At 48.0% G+C, this 13,429-nt stretch overlaps 1 protein-coding gene and 1 gene segment (V, D, J or C); one reads left to right on the top strand and one right to left on the bottom strand.

The window, feature by feature from the left end:
• Window positions 1-2,547: 2,547 nt before the first annotated feature.
• Window positions 2,548-11,880, bottom strand: LOC114200730 (immunoglobulin lambda variable 5-39-like). The segment is given in 5 exon segments: window positions 2,548-2,918; window positions 3,548-3,616; window positions 4,296-4,452; window positions 4,765-5,124; window positions 11,659-11,880. Coding segments are annotated over 4 exon segments (651 nt in total).
• LOC114203682 (uncharacterized) overlaps window positions 9,522-13,429 on the top strand; it is a 34,999-nt gene continuing 31,091 nt past the window's right edge. For all 7 annotated transcript variants that reach the window (XR_015769142.1, XR_015769141.1, XR_015769143.1 and 4 more), the window contains exons 1-2: window positions 9,522-10,342; window positions 13,395-13,429. Coding sequence is in view for 3 of the 7 variants with exons in the window: in XM_088027490.1 (XP_087883616.1) it covers window positions 13,414-13,429 (16 nt within the window). In the remaining 4 variants the exon portion in view is untranslated. The remainder of the gene's footprint in view (window positions 10,343-13,394) is intronic.

The raw sequence follows: 13,429 nt of genomic DNA, 5'->3' as shown, positions 1-13,429 counted from the left end.
TTCTCCTCTGGTCTCCGATTCCCAAGGGCCATGGGGCCAGAGCTGATGTTCTGGCCTGCCTTTGTCTCTCTTACTGTCTCCCTCTCTCCTCTGTCTTCGGTCGACCATCTCTCTAGTACTCTCCTCTTGCTCCTCCTCTCCATTAGGACCAGGGTCACATGTTAGGTCAGTCTAGTTCGAAGGTGAAGCCCCCTTCCTGCCCCGGCCTCAGATGACAGACAAGTCATACAAACCCAGACTGACTCTACAGAGTGACCAGCTTCCCCGAACCATCTAGTGAGGTCACTATGGAGACCCAGGGACTGTTTGTCATCCAGAGCACAAGGTGGGACTGTCTCCTTGGGCTGGTGGTGACAAGATCCTGATGGTTTCCTTTCCGCGCCCCCTCCCAAGATCTGTCACCACACCGCGGTAGGGATGTTGGGATACGGGCAGTAGAGGAACCTCCCTAGGCAAGGAGAAAATTCAGATAGTGCCTCTATATTCTGTTTTTGCCTTCCCCCATCATGGAATCGACACCTGGACCCCAGAGCCCAGCAGGCCCATGCCAGAGCCGGGGAGGCAGGAGCAGGCCCCCGGGGCAGGCTGCAGCACACGGGCTGGAGGGGCCGCGGCAGAGCTGAGCCGGCCGCGGGCTTCCTGACGGCTCCTCCTGGCTCAGCGTGCCCAGGTCAGTCCAAGCAGGAAAACAGACTGAACAGCAGGTGCTGTGTGAGATCTTAGGCCTTGAACTTTTTTTTTTTTAAGAAAGAGAAAAAAAAGTAAAATTAACAAGCCTCTTTTGTAAATGATTTTTCTTTCTATGTATAAAATCCCGGCAGTTCCTTGTTTTTACATGTTCATGCTGTGTAATTTTGAAATGTTACTGAGATCCTGAACATAATGTGCATTTTTTTCTGTACAGATGAAATGGGAGAATTTAATAAAGAGTTTGCAGGTTTTTACTGGTGAAATCTTCTCTGGTGACTGGGAGGACCCCCGCCTGCTCTGCCAGGAGCCGCCGTGGAGCTGTGCGCTCGGCTGTGCGCACTGACTGAACTTGCCGCCGACTCGCCGCACTCACTGGCATCCTTTGTCTCCTCAGCTGGGCAGGTCAAGCACAGTAGGACATAGGACCTTTAGAGGAGAGCCAGAGGTCAGATCCAAGGTTTTCTGACTTTCAGGCTGAGGTGTTGGGAAAGATTCACTTGACAGATGTGTTTAAGGCACGACCTAAGGCTCCTTCCTGGGGAGAGCTCCTCGCCGGGACCTATCCTTACAGATAGCACACGTGGATGGCACCAGTGACTAGTGGCCACCTTCCCACTGGGGCCAGAACTAGGCCATATTTCTTCTCCATGCCCCACCAGGTCCCTGTTGGTCAGCCCTCGCCTCCCCATCCCAACAGCCCAGTCCCAGGGCCAGTGACCTCTGGGACACCCTTCCTGAGCTTTCCACCTCCTCCACTGTCGGCAAAGCTAATTTGCGCCGGGGTGTTACAAAGTCCTCACTAAGGAGTTGGCACGATAGCAAGGATTTCTCGAAGTAGACATGTGCGTACCAGGATTCAAGTGCTGGGACGCCCAGTGAGAGAGGACTGAGGGGTCCTGGGACCAGGGTTTCTTCTCAGAACTCTTCAGCTCCATTTTCGGCAGGTGCCACATCGGTGTAGCGCAGAGGCTGGGAGAAGGTGAAGTGTAGAAGAAAGGAGGAAGACGGCTTGGGGGCCTTTGAGCCCCAACTACAAACACTGTAGGGAGCTCTGGGCAGCCATCACCCTGAAGGGGAAGAGTGTGGGGCCAGATGCTCTAGAGCGTCCCCGAGAGGATGCGCCCCTGTGGTGTAAGCATGGGAGATGAGGTTCCGGGCTCAGGCTCCTCGTCGCTGGTACCCCCACAAAGGAGAGGTGGGTTACCTTGCCCTGCTGCACTTGGCTCCTCATGGAGACACAGCAGTCACGGGGACCATGCTGCCTTAGCAGTCTCTGAATGACTCCCCCTACCATAAAATTCTGTGTGCTCTCTCTGGTAAGAGATCCTTGAGCAACTTCAATCCTCAGAGGTATTTGCCATTTGTTCTCAACGGGGTAAGAGGGGCGCCTGGGTGGCTCAGTCGGTTAAGCATCTGCCTTCGGCTCAGGTCATGGTCCCAGGGTCCTGGGATGGAGCCCCATATTGGTCTCTCTGCTTAGCGGGGAGCCTGCTTCTCCGTCTCTCTCTCAAAAAAATAAATAAAATCTTTAAAGGGGGGGTAAGAATAAAAGAATTTTAACCAAAAAGGGGGGGACCCTAGATACCCCACTCTCAACTAGATGAAGAAGTGAGAGAGGGTGGGTGTGACCCGGCTTTCTCAGTTCATGAGCCGCAAAACATGATCGTCTGCCTCTGCCATATGTGTTTCCCTCCAACGAGCCATATTGGCTTCGGGACCTATTTGACCATCAGGCTCCGGGCTGGGGTGGCTGACCTGTCCTCTGAGTCTGCCGACCCTGGACAGGCCTCCCCTGGGAGCTGCTGGCCTCGGTCCTGGGATCCCACCTCCCTTGCCCAGAACAACAGCACAGCAGTATCTTCTCAAATTCCCTGTATCTGTGGAGAAATTTGAACAGTCTGGGAGAAAAAAGGGGGCCCCACGGGGTAACAAAAGGCAGCAGACTAGGAGGAAGCTGGCTGGAGCAAGGAGGGAGGGTCCAGCGCACGGGCAGCCCCTCGGAGGACGTGGAATCCGCTCCGGGGCCCTGACAGGGGGGCACCTTCTGCCCGCCTGCACCCTGGAACCGAGGGCTGCTCCTTGACCCTGTCGGGTGAGTGGCTCCATAGGGTGGGCCTTACAGCAGCGATCCCTCTGGAGGGCAGCCACGATGAGGCCATAGACCAGAGCTGCAGCAAGCAGGCCCAGGTAGCAGCAGGCGGCAGCGGTGAGGGTCTGTTCCAGCTCCGCTGCGAGGGAGACAGGCACAGTGTGAGTCGGACCAGCCTGGCCCTCTGACTGCCTCCTGGAGAGCTCTCTCTGGCTCACTTGATCCTCCAGGAGGTTCTATTACTCCCCATTTTTACAGATGAAAAAGTTAGACTTAAGATCTGTAAGGGCAAAGACAGTTTGGCCTGGGAGTGGTAGATGGGTGGGTGGATCTGAGGCCGAGAGAAGGTGAAAGACTCCAAGGGGCCACAGAGAGTTGAGGGCAGAACCAGGACTAGACCCAGGTGCTCTTGACTGGGTCCAGCTAGAATCTGAGGGCTCAGCTCTGACTCTGCTTCGTCCACGGGAGCTTCCCGGGCCCTCCTGCAGGAGGGCCCCCCCACCTCCCGCCCCAGCTCTCTCAGCTCCTGAATATCCCGTGTTCCTGCCCTAAAACCCTTAGGGCCGTTCTCCTTGCATTTTAAACATTGGTTCAGTGTCTGACCTAGCTTTCTAGACTCACTAATGTTCACACTGTTCCAGTCATCTCTCTGCCCTAGGAAATACATAGTACTCCCTAAATGCTTGTCAAATGGGTGGTTGGTGGTGAAAAGTCATGGCTTTGCTACCTAGGGGTCCAGGTCCCAGCTCAATGTCTGAGGGTCCTTACCTAGACGAGTGTGTCCGATCTTGTCATGAGTCTCCTTCCTGTTCTTCAATTCCAGCCTTCTCCCGCACCCTGGAACAGAGCAGATGCCCTTCAGATAGCTTCCCTCTGCTGTATCCCCCAAAGGAAATAAAGAGGCATTTGCCACTAGAGAATGCAGAAGCCAGGAGTGACAGAGTAGGTATGAGGGCTTTGGGGGAAGTTGGTCCCACAACGTCACTGCATAGGCTCCAAAGCCAAGTCCAGGCTTCACCCGGAAGCTGGGGCAGAGCCAAGGGTTCTTTGCCCCGCACAGCAGTGCCTTGCAGTTTGCCAGGGGGAACTGATGTCAGTGTCCCAGGTGGTTGCATCAGGAAGCCTGGAGCACACCCCTAGGTCCTCTTTTCTCACCTTGGCTGCAGGGGAGGGACAGCGCGGCTTCTGAGACTCCAGTCTGGTGCAAGCTTCGGCAAGTCACAGACATTGCCGCCACCTCCCGAGGCAGCTGCAGCCAGCTGACCACGGGCTCCCCGGCTCCTCCGGTGGAGTCCTCTTCCTCCCGATACTGGCCTTTCAGGACCCAGGAGACCCTCAGAGGGTCAGGGTTGTGTCCGAGGGCCACACAAAGTACGTGGAAGGGAGGGCCAGAGGCTGGGACAAACGGGCTCAGCTCAGGTGGCTGGAAAGCCGGGGATTGCCTCTTAGCTGCAGGGAATGACGGGGAAGTCACCCACTACCACCAGCCCCTTCCAAGCTCATAGTCCTGTTGCACCTCCTTCCTTCTGGAGACACTTCTCCCCTTCCTCCATGGCCTTCGCTTGCTTTTCTCGGAATCTGTTTCCCCCCACAGCTAGCCTTCTGGCCAGAAGATGAGCTCTGAGTTTGTCTCTGCCACGTACTCTTCATCCTCTGGGCCTCCAGCATCCTTCCTACAGAGCAAGGGAAGGGAAGGGATGTAATGTTCTTGATTAGGCTTCCCCTCCCAGGCCTAAAAGTCTGGGCCTAAGGTGTCTGTGTCCATCCTCAGATGCTCGCAGTCGAATCCACCATCCAGAAGCTTGAGCCTTTTCTCTGCTGGTCGTCTAGTCTTCTGGGCCTTCCTCCTCTTCCCTTTATCCCTACTGAGCAAGGCTTCCTCCAAGGGGGCTCCACCATCGACACCTTTCTGCCCACTGCCACCCCCACCATTGCAGTCTTACACACTAGGGCTACCACATCCCTACACTCTGAGACTCACTCACCCTGATAGAGCAGACGGGTACCTTCTCCAAAGACATACTGGCCTGAAAACCACAGGGCACAGTAGTAGATGCCCTCGTCAGCAGGGCTGGCATTGCCCACAGTAAGGAGGGCGGCATTCTTGCCTGGGTCCATCTCTACCAGGAAGCGAGGATTCACACCCAAACCATAGGTGGGGGGCATCCCTTCTCGCTGACTCAGCAGGAAGGTGGGGCCACTCCCCCTCAGCTGCTGGTACCAAGACAAGACATGAGCACTGGCAGGGCTGCCCTGCACCACACACCAGATCTGTGGATTGCCTTGCCCACTCACCACAGAAGACTGAGTCTGGAACAGAGAGGGCTGGGAGACCTCTGAGGCACCTGAAGAGGCAGAGAAGATAGTGACCCGCTCGAAACACCTCAATGGTCATTTATTAGACACTGTCAGCTCAGCCGAGTGCACGGTCTTACTAGAGGGCCGTTTGACAATACCTGTCAAAATTGCAAATCATCATACTTTGTGACCTGGCCATTTTATTTCCATAAATTTATCTTACAAAAATAACTCATGTATATCGGTATACCTATAAGCATGATTATTGCAGTACTCAATCTCAATAATGAGAAAATAAATATAATTAGAAGAGAGGTTAAATTTTTAAACGAGACACTCATATGATGCAATACTCCACAGCCTCCAAAAAGGAAAATGTAGAACTCTCACGTCTGGGTAGGATGGAGTAGTTGGCAGCCAAATAACGTTCCCAGTGAAAATAAACAGGTGATATTTCAAGTTTAAGAGAGTTACAGGAGCAACAGCTATTGGAAGGGTTAAGGTTGTGGAGAGGGGAGAACCGTGGGGATTTTCAGCCACTTGCCTTTGCTGACTCTGGCAGGAGGCTAAGGATCCAGGCTTTCCCCAGGCAGAAGGGTTTTTATAGTGAGACAAGAGAAATTAGCGGAGGTTTTTATAGTCTCATAGGCTGGAGTGATGAAATTGAAGGTTTGAGAAGCCTCAAATATAAGTTCAGGTTTCATGCCATTTACTGAAGTCTGAAGTTTTACAAGATGGGAACCTTAGAAGCTAAGCCCAGACCTCTGTAAAGCAGAGCAGAATTTTGCAGAGTCACAGTGCTGAGAAGATAAGAGATCAGAATTCAGCCTCTCTCAAAAGGAAAGACCCTGCTGTATACACCAGGATTTCAGTTGAAAACCCCAAAGGGGTAGGCCCTTAGGAACAAAGCAAATGAGAAGTAGATGGAACTCTTATTAAAAAATGCATTCTGTAGACTTCCACCTAATTGTAGAAGGAATTCTGGAATTAGAAAGCGACCATTTGACAACCACCATAGTAGTAATTGCTCATGCAAGAAGCATCAATAGAGGATAAAAAGTTTTGGGCTTTTGGGGTGTGTGTGTGTGTGTGTGTGTGTGTGTGTGTGTGTGTGTGTTTGTGTTTTGAGATCAGTATCTTCATAAATTCTCAAAATTCCTCCCCCAAATTACTTGTTAACTACAGGGAGAAAAAAATAGTAATTTATAGTGCAGAAACCTGGCAGACACAGCTTAACCACATGATCAAAAGTAATATCAGCAGGAATGGGGCAAATAGACTTCATGTGCCTCCTGATATAATGCATTGAGAACACTACCTCCTTTCTGAGGTATTCCTGTCAAAAATGCATAGCCTGAATCTAATCATGAGGAAATATCAGACAAACCCAAGCTGAGGGATGTTCTACAGAAGAACTGGCCTGCACTCTATCATGAAAGGTGAAGACTAAGGAACTGTTCCACATTAAAGGAGACTAAATCAAGAGATATGATAACTAAATACAGTGTGAGCCTAGATTAGATCCTAGACCATAGTTTTTGTTGTTGTTCTACAGAATACTGGAGAGAGAACTGGTGAAATCTGAGTAAGATTGGTAGGTTAAATCCCATATTAATGTTGACTTCTTGATTTTTTTAATTTGATGAGACTTTTTTTATTAACATAATGTATTATTTGTTTCAGGGTTACAGGGCTTCTTGATTTTGATTAATGTACTGTGTTACACTAAGAATAATGGCTTACTTCTCATCAGATATGATGAAAGCCAGAAAACAATGAAAAGACATATTTAAAGTTCTGGGGTGAAAAAAAACTGCCACCACACTTTGTTTTTGTTTTTGTCTTTTCCTAATGAAAACAGTCTTTAAAATAAAGGTGTTCTCAGATAAAAGCTGAGAGAATTTGTCACCATGAGGCTTTCACAAAAGGAATCCTAAAGGGAAATCTTCAGGCAAAAGAAAAGTGATCCTAGGGGCACGCCTGGGTGGCTCAGTCGTTAAGCGTCTGCCTACGGCTCAGGTCATGATCCCAGGGTCCTGGGGTCGAGCCCCACGTTGGGCTCCCTGCTCCGCGGGAGGCCTGCTTCTCCCTCTCCCTCTCCCACTCCCCCTGCTTGTGTTCCCTCTCTCACTGTGTCTGTCTCTGTCAAATAAATACATAAAATCTTTTTTAAAATAAGTAGGCAAAGATTTCCTAGATAGAAATAGGGAAATGCATGAAGGAATGAAGAGCCTTAGGGTAAATATGTAGTTAAATATAAATAAACATTGTCTGCACAAAGCAATACAAATGTCTTTAAAATATATATTGACTTAAAATGCCTTACCAAAACAACACAAAAGTTGGGAGGAGAAAAGTGAAGTTAAAGTACTCTAATATCCTAGCCTTATTTGAGAAGTGATCAATGTAATATTATATTAGACCATAAAGTCAGAAATGCATATTTTAATCTGTCAGAGTAGCCACTAAAAGAATAATAAAACTGTTTAATTAGCAAGTTTTTAGAGGAGGGAATGATATTTTTTTTAAAGATTTTTTAATTTATTTTTTTTAAAGAGAGAGAGACGGCGAGAGAGGGAATACAAGCAGGGGGAGTGGGAGAGGGAGAAGCAGGCAGAAGCAGGCCTCCCATGGAGCCGGGAGCCCGGTGTGGGGCTTGATGCGGGGCTCGATCCCAGGACCCTGGGATCATGAGCTGAGCTGAAGGCAGACGCTTAACGACTGAGCCACCCAGGCGCCCCAGGAATGATATTTTTTAAAAGAATCCAAAAGAAGACAACAAATGGAGAAAAAGGAAGAAGAAACAAACAATAGAATAGATATAAATGCAAATATATTAGTAATTATGCTAAATATAAGTGGATTAATTCTATGATTAAAAGACTAAGATAGAATGGATCAAAATCTAACAACTATAACCTGCTAACCGAAGACACACCCTAAATATTAGGACATCAAAACACTGAAAGTAAAAATATGAATATAACTGGTACAGCTATACTAGTATCAGACCAAGTAGACTTTAAGGCAAGAAACAGTATGAGAGATAAAGATGTCCACTTAATGATGTAAAGGGGTCATTCTACCATAAACCCAGCCATATCAATAATCATATTAAATGCAAGTGGTCTAACACCTCAACTGAAAGTCTGATTGGATAAGAAAATAAGCCCAACTATATTCCATCACAAGAAACCCACTTAAAGACAAAGATAGTTTAAAAGAAGAAAGATGGAAATGAGAGACTATGCTACTATAATTTAAAAAAAAACAAACAACTGAAGGGGCAGTATCAAAATCAGATAAAGCTGATTTCAGGGCAAAGAATATTACTGATGGTAAAAAGTTTTATTTCATAATGTTAAAGAGCTTAATTCATCAAGAGAATTTAACGATCTTAAACATTTATGCACACAATGGAGTTTTAAAATAAAAGAAGCAAAAGGAATAGAACTGCACAGAAAGATCCACAGTAACAGCCAGAGATTTCAACACCCATCTTTTAGTATTTGTTAGAAGTACAAAGAAAATCACTGAGGATAAAGATGACTTGAATAATACCATCAAACAACTTTTTTTTTTACCATCAACCAATTTAATAAGTGCTATTTATGGAACAACCCACCCAACAACTGCCAAATATACTTTTTTTTCAAAAGTCCATGGAACTTTTATCAGCATAGATCACAGTCTGAGCCATAAAACAAGTCTTAATTACACTTAAAAGGATTCAAGTCATACAAATAATGTTCTTTGACTACAATGGAATTAAATTAGAAATCTAACAAAGATATTTGAAAAGTTCCCAAATGTTTGGAAAACAGCATACTTCCAAATAACCCTTCTAAAAAAAAATGCTTTAAAACTCGATTGTACACTTAAAATGGGTGAATTGTATGACACGTATACTTCACAGAAGTTGTTTCTAAAAACATAAGGACTGGAAAGGAAGAAATAAAATTTCATTTGTAGACAACCTAGTGGTATTCATAATAAGTTTTTAAGTGTATAGACTATATTAGAATTAATGAATGAGTTTAGCAAGGTCACTGGATATAAGGTGAAGATAGAAAAATAGACAATGAAATTAATAAAATATCTATGATAGCATCAAAAACATCAGATACCTAGAAATTAATAAAAATATGCAAGTCCTCTACACTGAAATCTATACAACATTACTGAAAGAAATTGTGAAAATGTAAATAAGTGGAGGGATATACTATGTGCATGTATTGGAATATTCAATAGTATAGAGTTACCAGTTCTTCCCAGACTGGTACACAGTTTCAAACCAGTTCCAATCAAGCCCCAGCGTGTCTTTTTGTGGAAAATGATAAGCTGATTCTAAAATTTTTATGGAAATAAAAAGTTCCTAGAATATCTAGGGCCTTCTTTTTTTTTTAAGATTTTATTTATTTATTCATTTGAGAGAGCGAGAAAGAGAGCACATGAGAGGGGGGCGGGTCAGAGGGAGAAGCAGACTCCCTGCTAAAAGCAGAGAGTCTAGGGCCTTCTTGAAAAACAGCAAAACTGGAGGACTTACACTACCAGGGAACCAAACCATTGAAGGACTGATGTAACGTGAACAGTGTGGGGTTGGTGCAAGAATAGACAAGGGGTCAGCGGAACACAGGACAGAATCCAAAACGTGTATACAGTGTTAGGACAAAGGAATACCGCACGTCTATGGAGAAGGGACAGTCCTTCCCATCAGTGGTGCTGGGTCAACTTGGTAGGCACAGGAAGTGAATTCTCACCTCCATTCTTCGTAGATTATAACCAAAAATTAGTTTCAGCTGGATTATATACTAAATCTGGAACGTAAACCAATAAAGCTTAGAGGAAAACATAGGAGAATATCAACATAAATCCTAGAAAGAAATCTCAGTAGGCAAAGATTTCTTAAATACAGTACCAAAAAAAGTCAGTTATAATGGAAAAACTTTTATTTGAACAACAAAAAACTGGGAGCCTTTGTTTAGCAGGAGACACCATTAACAACAGTGAGAAAATCCACGGAGTGGAAGATACAACACATATGACCAACAGAGGAGTTCTTTTAAAGACCTGCAAATCAGTAACAAGAAGTCAAACGAACCAATAGAAAAACAAACAAAAATTTCAACAGGCCCCTCACAGAACAAGATATCCTAAAGTTCGATACACATGAAAACGCGCTCAATCCCGTTATTCATCAGGGAAACAGAAATTAAGACTACAGTGAGATCAGGTGCACACACACCTGAATGGCTAAAATGAAAGGTAACGTTTCGTTTTGGCAAAGATGTGGAGCAATGGGAATTCTCTTATATTGGTATGTGTCTGTTTTGGTCTGTATCCCCAGATCCGAAGGAGATTTTAAAACCAGTCATAGCAGTGGTCTGTGGGTTTAGAATCGTGGGAGGTCCTAACACCTTTTAATATGTCTACCCCTGTTGAATTGTATTTCTCAGGCTTTACTATTACAGTCAGAAATGAAAAGTTTCACATTTGGAAAAGAACAAGCCCCTCTCTCCCACCACACTCGCCCGCCACAACCAGTAGGTACTGGGATCTCCTGGTCTTCATCTCTCCCGAACTTTCTGCAGCACTGACCTTGACCACTCCTGTGGCAAAGCCCGGTCGGCTCTCACCACCCCCCACCCCCGCTAGCCCCCCCCACCTCCCCTGCCCATCCCATCGGCCCTTCCAGTGCCTCCATCTTAGTCGCTGCTCCATCTCCCCCTCCCTGTCTCTCCTCGCTCCCGTAGGAGCGCACCTGGGGTAGCTCTTCCCTGAGGACTCCTCGGTTCCTCTCTGGTCTCCTTTACACACAATTCGAGGGAGGAAGATTCCCCACCCCCTCCATTCCCCATCCTCGGAGCTTCACCAGCCTGCAGACAAAGTCTGGGTCTCCAGGTCCTGCAGATCCTGTCACCCAGCTGTCCACCCCTCCACCGAAGCCTCCCCAGCCTGGGTCACCTCCTGCCTCCTGGATGGCCCCCAGCCTCCCGCTGCTCCTGCTGACGCCTCTGTCCTGCTCCAGCCCATCCCCCCCCAGGAACTCCACGGCTTCCACCAGACCCCCAGCGGCCCCGGGTCAGCCCCCATCTGCGAGCTGTGTGACTGTGGACACCTTACGGGAGCCTCAGTGTCACTGTAAAGTGAGGGTTGTAGAACCCACCTCGCAGAATCGTCATAAGGATTAAATGAGATAAAGTCTAGCACACAGTGACTGCTTGATCAGTGTCACGAATTTCTATTATTTCTGTTTAGCTCCATTGGACAGCATCACACAAGGGATCTGTCCCCCTTCCCCGAGTACCGGTGCCGACCCTCCCATCCCTCAACTGCCCTTCCCAAGACTCAGCCCCCTCAACCCCCCATCTTCTCGGTGCCCTGTTGTCCCTCAGGTCTGGGTTCACCACAGGGGCTGGGAGTGAGGGGTCCACGGAGCTGTGCACCAGCCTCTCTCCGGTCCACACCCACTCCTTCTAGGTTCCTAAACCAGAGTCTGTCTGTTGGGCAGCCCTCCACCCCTATAAAAAGGAGAGAGAGGCCTAATTAGGCTCTGGGACAGGGAGAAGGGAGGACCTCACCAGAAACAGACAGCAGGAGCCAGACACACAGGACCCAGCCACGCCAGGACACCGGGACCCCGCTCGGAAGCTCTGGTTGGGTTGCCATCTCGTAACCGCCCCGGGACTGGAGGGAGCGTGCAGCGCTTCTCAAACTGAGCCCTCCCTGGGGCCCCAGAACCAGGGGCTTGGTGTCTGCTTCCTCCCTAGGTCTGGAGTGTGGGGGACAGACAGGCACAGTGCAATTGCGGGCCAACCCCAATATCCGGGTCTCTCGGAAAGCCCCTGTAGGAGTGGGGGTGGGGCATCTGAGTGCTGGGTCGAAGCACAGACGACTGCTTGGTTTGCAAAAAACAGAAACTCAAGTGCAACCAGTTTAAGCAAAGGAGGTGGTTTATTGCCCCCCAAAAGAGTCCTGAAGAGGTCCCAGCTTCATGGATGGCTGGACAGGCCTGAACTATGATGTCAGAAACACATCCCTTTCCTTCTCTCCATCCTGCATCCATCTTTTGGTAGGCTCTCCACGTGTGGTGGAGAGATGCCCAGCAGCATCCAGGGCTCCCGTTGGCCAGCATAGCCAGCCACCCCAGGGAAAAGGGGAAGTCTCCTTCCTGTTACTTAGAGCACATGTCCAAGGCTGATGTTGGTTGACCTAGCCTGGCTCATGCATTTGCCCGAGCCAATCACTGAGATCAGTGAGCTGGCTGGGCCCTCTGGAAGCTGTGGTGGGAGCAGGGGGCAATTTCAGCTGACCTTTGAGGACTTCAAATCATAACATGGTGGTTCCCAGAGGAAAGCTGGATACAATTACCAGAGGGTCCTGGGCGGGCATCTACCTGTCCAAAGGGATAATGTAGCAGAAGAAGGGGGGACCCCTCCTGCCCAAGAGAGGCCCCTCTGCAAGCCCCTTCCTGCTTCTCAGTTCAGCAGCCATGTCCCGACACTCGTCCACAAAGCCTCCACCTCATTGTGTTGCTCTGTAAAGGGCGCCTCTGCTTCCTGACGTGTCCCAAGAAGTGGGGAGCAGCTTCTCCTGCGGCTCAGGGAGAAAAGCCCTGATGTCCTGCTCACCAGAGCCCTGAGACGCCCTTCCCTCCCAGAGACCAAGACCTCATGGCTCTCTGATCACAATCAAGATAATAATAACAATAAAGAGTTGGCCACTTCCTCATCTTCCCTTCTGGTTGGGTTGCTGGGTGGGTGGACTTAGTACCAGTGCTGTAAAGTACTTAGCACACATCTGGTTGAAACACCTGCTGAATGAGGTAGGTTGTATTTTCCAAGATGGCGGCCACAATGTTTCTCACCCCACACACCCTTCCTTTTTCCACCATAGTATTCATTTTGGAAGTTGAAATATAATTGACACACATCAAGATATTGAACATATCCATCAACCTTAAAAGTTTCCTCATGCCCCTCTGCCATCCTTCCCTCCACCCCACCCCTAGCATCTCCAGGCAACCTTTGGTGTGCTTTCTGTCATCACAGGTTAGTTTGTATTTTCTAGGCTTTTATATAAATTGAATAATACCGTACCTGCACTGTTTTGTCTGGCTTCTTTCACTCAGCCTAATAACTTGGAGAGCTGTCCACGTTGTTGCATGTATCAACAGTTAATTTGTATTGATGAATTGTATTTCACTCTATACCATAAATTACTTATCTGTTCACCTGTTGAGGGACATTTGGGTTGTTTCTCATATTTGGCTAGTCCAAATAAAGCTGCTACGAACATACGCTTTCCTTTCCCTCAGGTGGTTACGTCGGAGTTGCATGGCGGGGTCATATG

The sequence above is a fragment of the Eumetopias jubatus genome, unplaced genomic scaffold (assembly GCF_037043125.1).
Source record: "Eumetopias jubatus isolate StellerSeaLion01/CBP00866 unplaced genomic scaffold, mEumJub1_p1.0 scaffold_10, whole genome shotgun sequence".
Classification (NCBI taxonomy): Eukaryota; Metazoa; Chordata; class Mammalia; order Carnivora; family Otariidae; genus Eumetopias; species Eumetopias jubatus.
Note: the sequence above shows the minus strand (reverse complement) of the source record. Positions and strands in the feature narration are given on the sequence as shown.